Genomic DNA, 18818 nt, shown 5'->3' with positions numbered 1-18818 from the left:
CCGAGAAGGAGAGAAGTAATTCTCCCAGATGAACTAAGATCAACTTGGGTGATCCACGCTTCAAAATTTGCCATTCTCCATATCTCATTTCTGAAGCATAAAATTGAATGGCAACTGACCTTAATGGGAAGCTACTCTTTAAGCAAGTAAATGTATAAAATAAAATACTAGTTGCTTTAATGCTATAATCTTTAGCAAAGCCTTTAGGAACAGCTGGCATTGCTCTCCACTGCAGTGGAGAGGGTCTTCAGATTTTTCATCCAATGTTTACTTTTATGAGCCTGGTCTTCATATAGTCGATTATAGTTTTTGATGTGTAAACGGATGAAAAATGGGCCACAATGGCTCAGTGGTTAAAAGATGCTGAGCTTGTCAGCTGGAAAGGTGACAGTCCCTGTTCGAAACCTGAGTACCATGCGATAAAGCAAGTTCCCATTACCAGTTCCTGCCCACCTAGCAATTTGAAAGCATGCAAAAGCGAGTAGATCAATAGGTACCACTTCAGTCGGAAAGTAACAGCATTCCTTGCACCAGGGTGTATATAGTCATGGTGGCCACATGACCACAGAAGTGTCTTCAGACAACACTGGCTCTCTTGGCTAAGAAATGGAGATGACGTGGCACTTGTCTAGAACTCTTTTAGGCAGCTGTGTCTCCTGGGATTGAGTGGCTGTCAAACCACAATTAGGACTGGCAACTTGGTTTTGAAGTGGTCGCAAAATGAAACTACGACGGTGCTTATGATCTGATTCCAGCTTTCATTTGCTTTACAGACCTGTAAAGATTGTAATATGAGGATTGGTCATCAATTTACTTTTTCATCACCACTTGATCACTAAACGAGACAGTTGTAGAATAGAATAGAATAGAATAGAATAGAATAGAATAGAATAGAATAGAATAGAATAGAATAGAATAGAATAGAATAGAATAGAATAGAATAGAATAGAGAATGGAATGGAATAGGATAGGATAGGAATAAGAATAGAATGGAATGGAATGGAATGGAATGGAATGGAATGGAATGGAATGGAATGGAATGGAATGGAATGGAATAGAATAGAATAGAATAGAATAGAATAGAATAGAATAATAGAGAATGAAATAGAATAGAATAGAATAGAATAGAATAGAATAGAATAGAACAGAACACAGATACAGCTAGTCCTTAAGGCCACAATAGAGCCCAAAATTTCTGTTGCTAAAAGAGACAGCTGGAGAACTTATACCATTTCAGATAAGTGACTGTCTAGAATCTTCTTAAAAACCCCCAATGATGAAGCCCTACAATGATTGAAGGCAAGCTGTTCCACTAGTTAATTGTCATCCCTGTTAGGAAGTTTCTCCTTAGTTCTAAGTTGCTTCTCTCCTTGATCAGTTTCCATCCAGTGTTTCTTGTCCTGCCCTCCAGTGCTTTGGAGAATAATTTGACCCCCTCTTTTTTTTGTCAAATACAGCCCCTAAAATACTGGAACAGGATGAGGGCTACCTGTGCATATTTCCAAGCCATCATGGAGAGAGAGTAACAAATTCATCACGAACAACAGTAAATGCCTCTTCTTTAAATCATACTTACATTTGGCTAAGAATTGCCTTCAGGTATCTAATACTTAAACACCAATGGCACCCAAACCCATCCTGGTATTTTGGCTGCTTCTCTCTACATAACCCCCACTCTATATATAATGCTTAATTTTAAAAAAAAAGATAAAGAAGGAGCAGTATATTTTTATTACTGGGCGCCCACATTATTATCCCAACGTTTCTCAATTTACTTCTGCGAAGCAAGCCATATCTTGCAGAAACATGAGGATAACACATTACCGCACAGTATTGTTTTACCAGCAACTTGTCTCAGTACTTCCTAACAAAGAGAGAAACAGAGATTCTTTTTTTTTTTGCTAAAAGGGAGGCTCTCCTCTACAGCACAACAACAAAAAGTATTCCTAAGTATAGGGGGATGCTCTGTTTCATAGGGATAGTGTTGCACAAATCCTCGCCAAGCAGATGTGTTTGACTAAATAAAACATTTTACTATACCTATGTGGGCTCCCAGCAGCAATTAACTAACAATATTATTCCCAAACTGTTCTGATTTCCTCTTCGCACTTCTGAATAGAAATGCTGCGTAACTGGAAACAGGCTTGAACAGCCCGGCTCGATCGAAAACACGAGAAGAAAAGACATGCCAAAAGGAAACAGACAAACTTATAAGGAAAACAAAGCCAAAGCCCTTCCCTGCATCTTTCAGACAATATTTAAAACAATGGGGAACTGTCCAGCAGTCCCAGTCTGAGCCTGAAGATAATTTTTGAACTTTGCTCTTTGTTTCGATAAATCTCCGCAGTTAAGATGGCCAAGCACCAAAAACATTTGCCGGAAACAGGAAACATCAGAGAATTCTTCATGTGTGTTGCAGATTTTTTCTTTAAAAAAAAAACAAAAAAAAAACCTGAAGTATAACCTGACCTCGGGAGGACCTTAAAGTTTATAGGCCAAAGGGAATAATTACCAAAAGTGAAAACAATGGAGTCAAAAGCAAGAACAGCCCAGGCAGGCAGCACATGGCTTTACAACAGCCAGAAATCTGATTGATGCATGCTGGATGTTGACATGTTTCATCGCTTTGCATCAGTGCAAGATATAAATGGATATTCGAGGCTATCGTATTCCAGAAAAAGAGCTGGGAGAAATGCCATCTTTTTGCACAATATTATCTTCAGATAATGAGGAGATAGTCTTCAATGTCCTGCCTTGGGACTCGCGGTGGTTGGGGTTTGAGCTAAGGACTTCTATTATGCCCTTCTTCCAGCAAGCATACTAAATACTTTTGATTTAAAATTATATCTGAAATAGACCATCTAGTATTTCATGGATGTATTTCATGGATGAAAACTAGGCCGCTGTCCTGCAGGGGCTGGTGAAGACAGGGGCAGAATTTGGTGGCTGTATAGTAATTTTCTATCCAGCTCTAGATGAGGAAAAATTGAGCAGGTAGCAAGTCCTACTGAGAGATGATAGATAGATAGATAGATAGATAGATAGATAGATAGATAGATAGATAGATAGATAGATAGATAGATAGATGTTAAGAAGTTAGTTGCTTTGCCTGGCCTTTACTTCTGTTTGAATAGTTCCATGTATTTGGGTCTTTAAAAGAAATGTTGGAATTTTTAAGGGTTTAATCATTTAAGCACGTGGCTAAATTGGTACATTTTCCCCATCCCACATCTTTTTCCTCTTGCTTCCAGTTCTTCAGCCTGAAAAACTTACCCATTTCATTTATTACTGATTTATGTAAATAATTTTGGCAGAAAAATCTGAAGGTGACCGGGGGTGGGGGTGGGGTGGAAAGTGGGTAGGAGGGAATGTTTAAGCAAAGAGATAAGTGCAATCTATATTCAGATCTGTTACAAGTAAAACCAACTCAATGTTGATTATCCAGAAGGCTTCAAAACCTGGTTATGTTATCAGATCTGGGGCTCCAAAAGAACCAGAGATAGGCTTACATGGCTCCACTGACGAGCTGGCTATTTTTATCCTCTCTCTGCCTATGCTTTGTATCTGTTTTTTTATAGTATTTACTTTTAATGTGATTTTTATATTTTTTTTATACCTGTGATTTTTATATGTGCTTTTACCCATTTGTTCTGCACTGTTTAGAGTCATCTTCAATCAGATGGGCGGCTACATAAATGTAATAACATAAAATAAATGAAATAATAAATAGGAGGACATAAAAGTACATACAATAAAGCACCCCAGTTGAGAAGAATACTAAAAAAAAACACTGTAAATCAAATGATGTATATTGTGGCATGCAAGAACCAGTCCTTTTATGGCAGAGAACCATTAAGAGAAATCCTGCACTGTTACTAAATACGACTATAACCAACATTAAAACATTTCGTGTATAGGTTAATGATCCAGAAATTTATCATGCTTCTAGTAAATTAACTGTGGTATCTTTCCATAGTTCTACTTATATTCAAATAACATTAACAAAATGACATATATGGAAAATAAACTGTTATGGAATTGCAAATAAATGAATTTCAAACAGTTTTTATGGACTGAACTGGTAATGATTAAAAAAAAGAGATGGAATAAAAACAAAGATGAACTTAATTAAGCTAAATTGAGATTTGAGATTCTGCAACTGCTGGTGACAACAGAGCACAAAAGGTACTTTAGAATCCATAATTAAAAACAACATTCTGATCAAGATGTGACTTTTTTTTCAATAACATAAACAAAGGCACACAGGTATGACTATATTCTTACTTCTAGGGGAGAAACAATGAAAGTGGAGGCAGGTGTCATTCTAAAGAACAAATCCTAATGCAAACTTAAGTTCCCAAACTGTAAAATATATCTCAGCTTGCCAGCTGGCAGAGCACCTAAAGGAAATAGAACATATTCATCTAAGAGATGGCAAACTTGTAAAATCCTTCAAGAGCACTTGGCAGCCAAGTAGTAACTTTATGAAATCAAGATGCAATATCAGCAATACACTGTAGAGGTTTTTCCGTGTTGTTATTCATGAGCAGTTTTACTTTAACATTTGACTGCATTTATTTCTTTTTTTTAAAAGAGCAATATCTTTATGGAAATAGATATTCATTTTCAAAACATGCAAGAAATGAAAAAGGAAAGGAGATTTATCAGAAACTTCAAAATATGAAAAAGATCGAGATTTTAAAGCTCTTTCTCCCCTTAATCTTTGTGACATCAGTCTGGCGATAGATGCCCCAGTAAAAAGCCCTTTTATGCAATCACATCACAGGTCATTTTAGCAACAAAGGAAGGCATGTAACTTAGCAGTTCTATCACTAGACCCAAATCATGATTTTTTTTAAATTAGAAGTTGATAACCTGAAATCACAAAGCAGGGTAGGAAATTAACAAAAAAATTAACAAAAAAGTGTTTTTTAAAACCCACAGGAGTATGAATTCCATTCATTGTTATGCAGAAAAACTGCTATCACCTGTCCAAAAACACAGAATTAATAGGTAATCCTACATTGCTATCTGGTGATCAGCCAGAATTCAGAGCTCTGCTTGGGGAGCAAAATATATTTTAGAAGAGAATATCTGTAGCTGAAAAAGTCCCAATACATCACATGACAATGCCGTGACAACGTGAATTTGACAACCTTGCTCTAAATGCAACCTCAGATGCTTGGTGCTAGAGCAGACTGGACTGGCTTGAACAACCAAGAAATTACCTCTAATCTCCACTTGCTCTGTGATTCTTTCCCAGAAAGATGCATTGAGGTAAGGTCTCTGCAATTTTAATAAAGTTTGGTCTCTAGGTAAAAGAAAGGAAATTAGCGGCTAAGACGTAAAGCATACGCAACTTATCCTATTTTTCCATTCAAAGGTTTTCTAACTCTCAGATTTAACATAGTGTGAATAATGTTTACCTGGGAGCAGAAGATCCAAAACTAGGAATGGTAGAATGTTCTCCTTTCTTGAAGAACCACAATCATGTGCAATGGAGACAAAGAAAGAGCAATGAAGACATGGAATAACCACTTTCCTTTTGCAGTATTTTTTTAAATTATTTTCCCCAATTTGGCCTTTCCAGATGCTTTGAACCAAAATACCCAGCTTTACTGGCAAAAGAGTGGTGTGACATAAGTCCAGCATATTTAAAAAGAAAAGGATTGGAGAATGAAAAATTGGTAGTAGCACAGAGTGATTCCCCTTACAATAGCTTGAACATAAGTAGGCTAATAGTTACATTTCTTTCATTTGGAGATTAGAAAGGCAGACCTGTTGCAATAAATGTAGGATGCTAATTAATGCCATATGTTTGTGTAAATTACTATAACAGATGTATTCCTTGAAGTTAAAAAGGAGAGAACCTGCATTTCAGTTTTGTTCCCAAGGTACATAAATTAAAGAACAGAGCTTACCAAATATACCACAATCGATATTTCTTGCTGTTTTCTTAATGTATATTTATTTTCTACAGAAATAAGCTACTCACTGCAATGTAGAAAGGTGTTATCATAGTTTCCAAGAAGCACCAATGGCTTAATTTTGATATTGTAAGAAAAATATTTAGGCCAGAATTCTGTGACCTTCTGTAGTATAGAACAATTTGCACACAACTCTGCCTGAGTCACTTCCTAATGTTATCCAGAAAGTTCTGGACTTTAAAAAATGCTTTAACCATATTTGCGTAACCACTTTTGCAAGGTCATTTCCCTCACTTTCTACAAAGAGATAGAAGTGGCTAATGGTATGCCAATGTATCAAAGGGGTACATTTGCAAGAAAAAGTCCATCGTTCAATAATACCAAATGTGATTGGCATCGAAAGTTTACAGGCCTTAAATCTTGAGGAGGTTTCTACCAATCATTGTTAACTTGGGGAGGGGGTGCATTTGAGTCATTCCTGGCAAATGCCTGAGCAAGTCCCTGAAATATTCTTCAATATGGTTTGGGAATGGTTTGCTACTGGCTTCTTCTACTAGGAGTTGCTCAAAGTCACCTAGCTCAGACTGGGACTAGAAATCATGATCTCCCAGTTTCTAGCCAGATTGGCTATACGTTGTTGACTAAATATTGCCAATTGGTGTGTCTAGAGAAGTTTTAGATTAAATTCCCGTTAGCTCCACTTAAGAGAGACAATGGAGGGGTAGGTACCAGGTTGCCTTCCCTGTGTAGATAATACTGAGCACAATTACAACAATATCTGATTCCTTATGAGTCTTTTAATACTCTTTTAATGCTCTGAGAGTGAATATAGGGTTTTATTTATTTTGCTTTATTTTGGGGAGGGGGAGAACCAAATGTTGACATACAAATCTGTTGAGCACTTACAGATGAGCAAGTCTGTTGCAAGCTTAAAAAACATCCCTAGAGCATTCAGATATATTTACTTCCAACTTCAGTGTTTCAGGTCACCGCATTTCCCAGCACACAGATGCAATGATGAATTATTCGAATCTCAAAGAAATACTTTCAGCAGCTTGTTCTGCAGGAGGAGAAGCCAAGAGTTTCCATTCTCAGAACCAACTCAGACTTGTAATTCCACATCTGCCAATTAACATCTCATTATTTCTTGGCTTTATTGGACAAGTGGAATGCAAACCATGCAGGCTGCTCCAGCAAGTTGTCAAAAACATAGAAAAGAGCATTTGAAATGAGCTCCACAAGAGGATTTCCAGTCTACAACATTTTTGTAGTCATGTGTATAAAGTGGTTTTCAAATGGCATTCTGATGAGCAAGCTAATTAGCAAGCATATAAAGAATGGTCATCCGTTAGAAAGATCATAGCTGACTTGGTAAAAGTATTTAAAGAATGCTCAACAACACTGTTCTTCATAAAACAAGAGGAAGGGTCCCAGCCTTGTATTATTCCTCAGGTTTTGTTTTTTTAATTATTATTATTATTATTGACTTGGATGAAAATATAACAAAAGTTTGGACTCGTTGCCTCAACAACGAAAAATGATCCACCAGTCTTCCAATGCGATCAAGGAATAGTTTTGTGTATTAGTTCTCTGAGAGTTCATACCACCAGCAAAATTGACAAGAAGCAGTCTTCAAAACAAAGAAAGGAAGATGGAAAAGGAGGACAGTCAGGTGGTGTAGGAAGCTAGCACCCACCCCTCTCCTAGAAAAATGAAATATCCTGGGAGATATTAAAAAGGCAGAATATTTCCCCTAAAAAGAGTAAAGTAGAAGCTCAGAGAAGCAGAAACTCAGCCCCCCGCCCCGACCTTTGCTAATGGGCCATTAAGGCCTAGGCCAGAGTATTCTACATAATAAAGGGTCTACCCATCTCATCACCTGGCCTGGGAAGACTGCATCAGCCAACACTCAGGTGAAGCCATGTGGTCCAGACAAAGTCTACAAAGTTAGCTAAGACCCCGCCCCTCGGAGTCTGACAGCCAATGGGATATATATTTTTACATAGGAACAGGAAACACTAAGGTGGGGCCCAACAGAGGTTATATAAGGGTCTCTCGGCATGTTGGTCTTTCCTTCTTGACCTTCTCTTCTCACCTTGAAGTATGTGGTCATCCTTTCTTTTTTACTTTGGAGCTCCAAGCCATGTGGTCCTGCTGTCCACCATTAAACCATCTTTCCAAACAGCCTCCATGTTTCCAGTGTCTTTTTCCCCACTTGGAACTGAACCCAGAAGGATATTTCTTTCAACAGTAGATAAATGAAAAGTTTAGCCTTCTCCGCATTTAAAATAATGGGAAGGTATCCAGCTGAAGGTCCTGGCAAGACTACAGGAGAAGGAAGTTCCTGCTGCATCATCCACGATGTGATACACCTGGATACCGTCAGCAGAATATGTGAGTTACACTTTAAAAGGAGAGGAAGAAATCAGAGAACCCAGGGACAATACAATTAGTCCTCGGCTTACAACCGTTAGCTTGGTGACTGTTCAAAGTGACGACGACACTGAAAAAAGTTACTTATGATCGTTACTAATGTTACTAATTTAACAACTGCAGTGATTCACTTAGCAAATCTTCTTCTTCTTCTTTTTCTTCAGCGTTTGTCTCGCGCTCTGGCGAGGTCCGCTAATGTCCTTGAGTACTGCTTCCACGCCTCTCTGTCTGCCACGTATGTCGGGTCTGCCTTCGCGGTCTCTAGATCGGCCTTGATCGTGTCCATCCAGCGTTGCTTAGGTCTACCACGCGGTCTCGCTCCTCCGACAATCACCTTCATCGTAGATTTGATGATGGATTCTTCCTTGGCGCGACTCACATGGCCGAACCATCGTAGCCGGGACTGCCTCATGACCGTGGGGATGGGCACGACGTTGAACCGTCTGCGCACTTCTTCATTCCTGACGCGATCGAGTAGGGTGAGGCCTACCGACCATCGGACATTCGCATCTCCATTGTCTGGAGTCTGCTTTCAACTTCTTTGGTCGTCGGCCAGCACTCTGCGCCGTATATGGCCACGGGCGCACCACAGAGTTATAGATTTTCGCCTTCAGGCGCATCGGCATCTTCTTGTCACAGAGGACGCCCGTGACGGACTTCCATTTGCCCCACGCTGCGTTGATCCTGGCTGCCACCTCAGTTTGTAGTAGGCCTTCTTCCCCAAGAGTAGTTCCCAGGTACTTGAAGGTGGAGGCGCGCGGTAGCTCCTGCCCATTCACGTGGATGGAGCCTGTCGTTTCGTTGTCAGTGGTCAGGTATTCGGACTTCTTTAGGTTCAACCGGAGCCCGAACTGCTCGAGGCGGTCGTGCCACTGTTGGACTAGGTGCTCGAGTTCAGCCTTGCGCAGGTTGGCCAGGAACACATCATCGGCGTGAGCAGCGTCCATGGGGCGGGCGTGTGCAGGTCGTGTGTAATTGTGTCCATCACCAGAATGAACAGCAGTGGTGAGAGAGCAGAGCCCTGGTGTACGCCCGACGGTGATATTGAACTCCTCTGATATCCCAGCTGCCGCTTTTACACGGCTTTTGTGACATCTGTATAGGAGTTGGACCCATTGTACGAGTAGCTCGGGCACGCCGTGATCTCGCAGTGCGTACCAGATGAGATCGTGCGGGACTCGGTCGAAGGCCTTTTCCAAGTCCAAGAAGGCGGTGTGGAGCGGGATTTTCTTCTCTCTGTGAGCCTCCATCAGCATCCGCACACCGAAGATGGCATCGGTGGTGCCGCAGTTCTTGATGAATCCGGCCTGGTTGACGCTGATGTCGGCGATGTCCCGAATGCGCTTATCGAGGACGCGTTCGAAGATCTTCATAGTGTGTGACAGTAACCTGACCGGTCTGTAGTTGGAGCAGTCCGCTGGGCTGCCCTTTCCCTTCCAGATCGGAACAGTGGTGCTGCGGTACCAGTCGTGTGGCACTATTCCCGTGGAGACGATGTTGTTGAACAGCTCGCACAGCCACAATGCCGAGCCCGGTAGTGCCTTTTTCCAGAAGTCGGCAGGGATGTCGTCTGGTCCTGTTGCCTTACCGTTTTTCATGGCCTTGATGGCGTCGGTGATTCACTTAGCAAATGTGGCAACAAAAGTCATAGAACGGGGCAAGACTCACTTATAGCAAATTTCTCATTTAACAACAGAAAATTTGGGCTCAATTGTAGTCGTAACTCGAGGACTACCTGTATATACAGAGTAAACAGAAATGACACAGAGTCCCAAGGAGCACGCATAGTGTGGCGGTATGTGGGAAAGACTGGCCAAGAGGTGTCGCCAAGGGAATGGATAGATAAGAGACAGCACAGCCCCAGCTGGATAATGGGCGGGGCATGAGGCTCTGAAAGGACCTTTCCTAGTTTCTTCGGTGGTAAAGGAGACGGAAGAAAGTGGAAGAAATTCCAGGTTGCGTAATGGTTGTAAGCTAAGGACTACCCGTACTTTTCAGGCTTGCAAAATTCTGTCAATGTAGCCTTGCAATAAAGGAGAATTAGCTCATCTAATTGTAATTCCTATTTGATTTATCCCAGAAGGCCAACATGTAGATACTGTAATAGGAAGGGCTGAGAAGAGTATAAGCCTTTCAACTGGCTTATAAAAAATTACAAATAATCTAATAGGTACTAATTATATGTGCGATTTCAAAATGAAATGCTGATGTAGGTGCTTTATGGAATTGAATTAATCCCTTACTTCAAGCCACAGTGGTACTTGAAGCTGTTGTATTTGAAGTACAGTACTCCGTATCCTGTGGTATGTCCATAACACAAATGTACATATTGAGGAAAAATAGAAGCTAGAGACAGGGTAACTATATTTAAATATTCACTAAAGCTGTTTTGTTTCCCTGTAGGGATAGCTTCCTCAACCCTTAATGGTGGTTTTCAATTCACGTAGGAAAAGATGTTAATCTTGAAAAATAATATTCCTAGGGTTTTTTCCTGTCTAACCTACAGCTTTCAAGGCACTAAAGGTTTGCAGTTATGCAGCAACAACAAATTCTAGCCATTGCGTGGCAGTTTGACCCAACTAGGTACCTAAGTAATTATTCAAAGAAAATCTGAAGTTTACAATAGTACCCAGCAGTGTAATACTTGCAATTAAAAGGGATTTTACACTATGTGTTTGAATAATTTTGATTTTGCAATTTTAAAGCTGTAGAACAAACAAAATTTTAGAACTGTAAAGCTGTAAATTTGTAGAACAAACAAAATTTACACAGTACTTTCAAGAACATAACAGCATTACTGATATCTATAAAAGTTTTTTTTTTCATACAGTCTGATTAAGCATTCTTTATAGTGCTTAGTTTTCCGTGAATGTTCAACTTTGACATGAGCACAAAATAGTGTGGCTCAGAGGGTTGTGTTCTTAAACGACTCCATTTCTTTCTTTTTTTAAAAAAAATTATCAATTCTTAAGCAATACTTTGTTAATATAATTATTAAAAATTGCAGTATAAAGAAAAAGGAAAAGCATAATGAAAATTGTTATCTTCTCCACAAATTATCACAACAACAAAGTAGTCAGACAACAGCAATGAAATTAGAGATGATAAGCTACCCGTGAGAACAGAACTTTTGAACCCACCGAAATAATGGTATCTTTGTGATGTGAAGGAGAAGGGTGAAGAGATCGGATATCTAGGATCACATCACCATTTAGCTCTATAATATGCCTTTAACTAGGGCCTGCCATGTCCTGAAGCTGGAGGGGAATGGGAGAAAAAGAAAAAGAGAGGGAGGGAGGGAGGGAGAAAGAGAGAGAGAAATATTTGAAAAGTTTAAATTAGAATGAGCTTTTAAGATGCTTTCATTGTCTGTTTTGGGCAAAACAGAAAAGGTTTTCTCTCAAGCACGGTATACTTTCTCAAATACAATTCACTGCACTAAGTCAAAAATTAAAAATAAGAAACATTATAATAATTCAACACTATCAAAAATCACCTCCTTCCCAAAAGAAAGCACAACTTGTTTTAAAGTAATGCATCATCATTATCCTTTTAATATCATGTATCGCATAAAAAGGAACCCAGTGGGTTTGGGTATTTAAATATTTTCATTTATCTGCAACAAAATCCAAGGCATTTTTTTTTACATCTATGGCCAACCTTTTCACCATGGAATGCAGATCTTTTAAATCTACACTAACCCTTTGAAGTAAAAGATGAATTTAAAATGCACTGTATGAATTTAACATGGTCACTTGCTCAAGATTATCTGGTTAGCTTTTTAGGATGGGATAGGTTGACATGTATATTTATTTCTACAAAGTGGGCTCTATAAAACACTACTTAATTTATGAGTGTTTTTAATTTTATTATCTCTGTCCATGTCTTAAAATGCATTAAGTCTGGAATTAAGGGCAACACCACAGACATTTCAGAAGAAATAAGAGTTTGGTGTTCGATTCTTATTTTCTGCTCTCTAAACTGGAAATTAATTATCCATGGTTTTTAACTCTTCACTCTCTTCTACAAATACTCAAATACAGTCCTATATTCCTTTCACAATACTGGCAACCTTCTCATTTTCAATCACTTAACATAAACACACACTGCAATTTGTTCCCATTTGGGATTGTAACACTGTCATCTCACATGACTTAAAAAATTCTTTTTTTTCTCTCAGTGTACATTATCAGCATATACCTCGCTTGCCACAGGCCTGTTTAAACTGCATGAATCCTTCTTCACATTCCTCTCCCGCATTTTAAAAAGAAGACACAGAAAAAAGAACATATCGATATCCAAAAAGGTTTGAAATAAAATGTGCTGTAGTTTAAGCACTTTTAGATTTCAATGTCTTCTTCAACTCCGCTCAATATTAAATGGCATTATTTGGTGGAGAAGTTTTAAAAGGGTTAAAAGAATGATAGACAGCATTCCCATCTGCAACTTTCAAATAGGGTTATAAGACTCTGACTTGGGAAGATTTTCAAAAATATGTGGTCCTTGTCCTTTCCCAGAATCTGTTAGGCAGAATAACATTCTAAGAAGATGCACATTAATATCTGAATTTATTATATGAGGAGACATTTAAGATAAGGAATTGGGGCACTTATACCCTGAAGCTTTATTTATGTTTCCAAGTTTTCCCCATGTACTTCTAAGTCTGATCCTCTGTTTTCATCAGGTAAAAAATAAATACTTCCCCTGTCCAGTCATGTCCGAATCTAGGGCACAATGTCCATCTCTATTTCTTGGCTGAGGAAGCCAGCATTGTCCAAAGACATTTTTCACACGCATGTGGCCAGCATGGCTATATGGCAAAGGTGCATGTAATGCTGTTACCTTCCTACCCAAGTGGTACCTATTTATCTCCTCGCATTTGCATGCTTTCGAATTGCTAAGCGGGCAGGAGCTGAGGCAAGGAAGGGAGCTCGCACAGCGCTTGGGACTCGAACCCAGGCTTTCCAGTTGACAAGCTCAGCATCTTTAACTGCTGAGCTATCTTATCCCCTTTTTTTCATCAGGAGAAATGCATAATTTCCTGTTGCTTGGGTACTGCCGTTTTGAAAGTTGAAACCTTGTTACTTCAAACCCATTAAATCAGGCTGCCCTTGCAATTATTTGAACTTGCTTCTCTTGCTGACTAATACACCCGCCAAAGGACATTTCTGAGGCAAGGGGAAGAAGAAGAAAAATCAGGCTGTATGTTAGGTTTGAACGCAGGAGAATTATGTGAGAGAATCAGGATGTTTGACCAGGTTAGGCCTTTTTTTAAAATCAGTCAGACTGTGAGATGAGTTGATACCTTTGTAGGGGACGTTACAGAGTCCCGAAGCACCAGATACTTGTTCTAGATTTGGCAGAATCTCATTCACAAAATAGCTGCTGAAATAATGCATCAGCTCTGGCCACCTCCCAGTTGTTTCACTGCCTCAAGCAATCTGATCTGGGTACCAGCGCCAAAGCTATTAAGAGTTTTCATTAACGACAGAGATACGTAGCAAGGGAAACATGGCTAACAGTTGCAGCCAAGATATAAACCAAACTCATCTCCACACAGAGTGAAGACAGTGGCATTTTAAAGATGTGTTGTGAGCTCACCGTGCTAACACAGACAGAATTGGGCGCTGGTTCTAGAAAACAGCAAGTGGAGTTCTCTTCGAGAAGATAATGTTCTTGGGAAGATTCTAAAAGCCAACTTCTGTGTTTGGCAAAACAGATTTTTGCTTACCCCAGAAACCAAGTATCACTTCCTCCATCAACAGTCAATTTGCACTCTTCTTAGGGATAACCTACACCTTCCAGTTTTGCGCTGCTCCTTTTTTAGCCAATGAACTGGAAAACTATTGAGGTTGTCATTATTTAACAGAAACACGTATTCATTTATAGCAAATGCACTGACCTTCTTGCAGCTAATTGGGAAAGAAAAGAAAATAAACAGAGGGAGGGAGGAAGGAAGGAAGGAAGAAAGGAAGAAAGGAAAATACCTAGTATGTCAGGGTTTGTTACTTCAGGGCCTTTGGGAGATCATGGGAGCTTATGGCTGCTCCTATAAACAAATAAAGGAACCTTAGCAACAAATTAAGCCATATGGTTCCTGTCCGTTCTATTTTCCCCCCTGAAAATTTCACCCTTTGGGACAGGAAACACAATGGTCTTTGTCCACCAAAACAGAATCCCTAAAGTGTTGTCTGCAGAATTACATCCAGCTTTCTTGCATCTCATGTAAAATATCACTTCTGTGATGAACCAAATCTTCTTAATGACAAAACACTTTATACTCTTTTATCTTTCATATTCCTTTGATGACCATCAAAAATGAACTGCAAATCTATTCGGGTTTTGTTTTTGTTTTTAAAGAAGAAAACTGGAGCATGAAAAAAAGACAGTCAGGAATTTAAGCACAAGCTACTGCCCTGAAGAAAAATGCCATGTTAGTAAGAATAAAGTCCAGTAGAGCTGACACTCTAGTTGCCTCTTCTATCTTTTGGATGAGGTTGTGCTCTTAAGTTTTCTTGAAGCCTGACAAAACCATCACAAAACCAGCCAGATTCCACTGAGATCTCTTAACAACCAAAGGGGTGGCAGTGACCTCGGAATCTACAAATATTTTCCAGAAGGTAGCCTTTTTTAAAAAGATTGGTGTTTTTTTAATCCGGACTTTATTATTATTTTTATATAACTCAAAAGGGTGAAAAATAACTAATGCTCATTTTTCCTTCTATATTCCCTACAACAACCACCCTTTGGAGTTGAGCTAAGAGAAAGTGACTGGCACAAAGTCGCTCAGCTGGCTTTAATGACAAAGGACTACAACTCACCATCTCCTGGTTTCTAGCCTGCTGCCTAGATGAAATGGACTCCCGGTGAAAATACTTTAAGTAAGGAAGAGGAGAGAAATGCGCTGAGCCCTGAAGTCAATTATATTCTTAAATTTCATTATCTCCCCTGGTGTGTTTAGACTTCTTGGAGATCCGTCAACACCATGGTTGTAACATGTCCTGAAGTAATTTTTCATTATCCAGTAGATGTTGTTGAACAGGATCGCCATTCCAAGAATTATCTGCCTTGCTTGGATAAATGACACTTCGCAGCCCCATTTCCACACCCCGTGACAAAACCTTGTCAATAATCCTATAATCCATGCATAAAGGAGCAAACAACCCCCGTATTAGGTGTAAAAGATGACTCCTTATAGGAAAAGCTTGCTAAAAGAAATACAGCCAGGGAGACGAAGAAGCTGAATTATCCCAGCTTATGGAAAAGAGGAGAGAAGGAACCAAGGGAAAGAAAATATTCGGTGTTATAAAACTCCACATCCATCTGATGCTGGAAACATGCCCAGGTTTGAAGAGCCCTTTACGGACTCGCTTGGTTTGAGTGCTGTTTTCTTTCAAATCGGCTCGTTGTAGCGCAAAGTGAAGATCGGTTATTAATTCAAGATTAGTCTTGAATATTTAATACCACTCAAATGACCACTTAATGTATCAGGAGAAACGATCATTTTAAGTGAGTTTAATCATTTCCCACTGACAATGTTATTAATACAAGACTGCATGCACATGTGTGTGTGTGTGTGTGTGTGTGTGTGTGTGTGTAGATAGATGATAAGAGACGAAGATATATAATTTCCTCTGTTCAATTGGGTCTGATTCTCAAAGACACCCTGGAAAGGTTCCTGCAGTTTCCTAGGTGAGTTTTTCAGAAGTAACTTGTTGTTGCTTCCTTTTCCAGGGCTGGGAGAAAGTACCTGGCCCAAGGTCACCCGCTGGCCAAGGTGAACTCAGAACCAAAAATACCTAGTTGGAGTCTCAAGTGAAGTCTTAACTGCCTCAGCTCTAGCAATTCAAACTGTGTGAAGGGCAACAGGCTCTCTGAGAATCCAAGCTAAGCATTTTGCTTTGCATCCCACATGAAAGCCCCAAAGCATTCCAAAGTCGTTCTGTGGGCAACAGGCCTTTTTCTTTCATAAATATCAGCTTGCTGTACAAGTCAGGACCATAACAAAATGCGAGAGAATAATGGTCCCCCTTCAGGACTCCAGCCAGTCAACTTCTTTCAAAATAATCCATTCAATTCGCCATTGGCCCACAAAGCGCCATCTTTAGAGATGGAGACGGCCCTGCAGTTTGCTGAACCCTTATTTTTTTTGTTGTTGTTGTTGAGGTGACTTCTTCACACCATTAATCTACGAAGCTCATTATCTATCACATGATGAGGCTTTCCAGATAGTCTTTGACTTAGGACCACAATTGGGACCTTCCGTTTCTAAGCCAGAAGGCTGTTAAATGAGTTCCACCACCCCCCAATTTTACAAGCTTTTCCGCCACAGCTGCTAAGCGAATCGCTGCAGTTGCTAGGAGAATCAGATGGTCATTAAGCGAATCCAGCTTCCCCCTTTGATTCTGCTTGTCGGAAGGCGGCTGAGAAAGTCACAGATGCTGATCACATGACCCCAGGATGCTGCAACCATCATAAATACATGCTTGTTTCCAACTACTCGCATTTTGATCTTAGGGATGCTTTTAACAGTCGTTAAGTGATGGCCATTTTGGCCTTGGGGATGCTGTTAACGGTCATTAAGTGATGACCAGTCAAAAGTCATTCTTTTTCAATGCTCCTGTAACTCCAAAAGGTCATTAAATAAATGGTTTTAAATCAAGGACTACCTGAAAAGGGGAATGACTAAATCCACACAGATCCAGGAAATCAAGGGCTATTATTCTTGAAATGTCCAGGTTATCTTGAGGGGAGATAATACACTTCCAAATGTTTGATGCAGAAACAATGGCAGGAGAAGAATATATCTATATCTCCTGCTTATGAGCAACCAGAAAAAAAGAAAATAATAATATCAGGCTCAGAAAGTGTCAGACCTGCCTCAACTTAGACTGCTTAGACCAGTGGCCCCCAACCTTTTTTGGACCAGGGACCGGTTTCACAATTATTTATTCTTCCACGGACCGGTACCTGAGTAACGCGAGACTCCACTGCCATCGGGATGGCTCTTCGTTCGAAGCTGCCCCCCCCTTCGACGAAACTAAGGCGCGAGCACCCAAACGCCGCTTTCCAACTGAAAACCCGGAAGCACTTTCCAACCGAAAACCCGGAAGCAACCAAAAACCCGGAAACGCCGTCGAAACAAGATGGCGGCGCCCAAGCTTTGCGGCCCGGTAAAAAATGATCCACGGACCGGTACCGGTCCGGGGACCGGTGGTTGGGGACTCCTGGCTTAGACTGAAAACAATCCTTAGCTACGTTGGGTTGAGAAAGGTATACTTTACTGGAAGCCAAGTAAAATACAGTTGTAGAAAGCCAGAACTGAAATTTGTCTGGCAAAACACCAAGTGGAAGCTTTTTCCCCGCTTAGGGCACTTCCCATTGCTGGTGTCCCTTCTTTCCCCTCAGTTTCAAAGAAGATGTTTTAGAAATGGCCACTCTTGATTGTAGGCAGGCTTTCAGCTGCATTCTTCAACATTGTCTCAGATAGGCACTTTCACTTTCTTAATTTTCACTTTGCCCCCCCAGCACTCCCCCTCCCCCCATTCATGGCAGATTGGTACCAAAGTGATTGCAGAGAGCAGGCGTGAGGTGGCAGTTCTGACAGAAAGGCCTGATCAAGCAGTCCTGTCCTTAAGTTCTTAAGATGGTGCCGTTTCATCTTTTTTTAAAAAAAATCTATACAAGGATAATACTCACCTTTGAACTGCTAATTAATGTCAGAGATGACGATCATGAGAACGCTTCAGTTTTCATTTTTCAGATATTTCTATCAGCCCTCATCAACCAGCTTCACCCAAGTTCATTTTTAAAACCCATGCCAAACATGAGGGGAAAAAGAAAAGTTTTACCTCTCCATGTCTTAACGGAGTAATTGTTCCTCTTGATACTCCCATGCGGAATAGTGTTTCTGTGGCCTGCAGACAAAAAGAGAGAATATTTGAAGTAAAATGTTCTGCTTTTTTGAAATTACAATGTTCACAGGGCATTTTTAAAAAAAAAAACAATACTGTGGAATTCAATGGGATTTCCTCTTTTAATAAACATATTGGTAAAAATCCTTACTATAATATTTATAACATGCTTACATAATTCTTGAGAAGAGGAGGACTTTTGGAAAATGTCCTGCTTTGTTTACATCAGGAGTGTCAAACTCGATTTCATTGAGGGCTGCATCAGGGTTGTGTTTGACCTCGGGGGGCTGGGGTGGACATGGCCAGCTCAACGTCACTCGTGTCGGGGGCATCTCTGGTGGCCCAAGAGCTCTGCCAGTGAAAACGGGCTCCCAAGCTCCATTTTCTGCTGTGATGGCCTCCTGCAACCTTCTGCTAGTGAAAATGGAGCTCAGGGGGGCCACACGTGGCCCTCGCGACCTCCGTTTTCAGCTGCAACGACCTCCTGAAACTCTCTGCCAGCAAAAATTGAGCTCAGGAGGCACCCCAAAGGACGGATCTGGCC

General features: G+C 40.3%; 1 protein-coding gene and 1 long non-coding RNA gene across 2 annotated transcripts in view; both read right to left on the bottom strand.

Annotated features, from left to right (window-relative positions):
• Positions 1 to 18818, bottom strand: part of TMEM135 (transmembrane protein 135) — a gene marked incomplete at its 5' end in the record, with an annotated part of 152631 nt that overhangs the window by 72127 nt on the left and 61686 nt on the right. The window contains one exon of the mRNA XM_087966114.1: positions 18212 to 18277. Within this exon, the coding sequence (XP_087822240.1) occupies positions 18212 to 18277 (66 nt within the window). The remainder of the gene's footprint in view (positions 1 to 18211; positions 18278 to 18818) is intronic.
• Positions 4826 to 6972, bottom strand: LOC148130358 (uncharacterized). The gene is made up of 3 exons (XR_015749703.1): positions 6834 to 6972; positions 5427 to 5469; positions 4826 to 5311 (listed from the first exon to the last, which is right to left on the bottom strand). It is a non-coding gene; the product is annotated as an uncharacterized LOC148130358 (long non-coding RNA).

Source organism: Notechis scutatus, chromosome 5 (genome assembly GCF_049901735.1).
Source record: "Notechis scutatus isolate UNSWTSFEM ecotype Mainland chromosome 5, rNotScu1.2, whole genome shotgun sequence".
In the NCBI taxonomy this organism is placed as follows: Eukaryota; Metazoa; Chordata; class Lepidosauria; order Squamata; family Elapidae; genus Notechis; species Notechis scutatus.
Note: the sequence above shows the minus strand (reverse complement) of the source record. Positions and strands in the feature narration are given on the sequence as shown.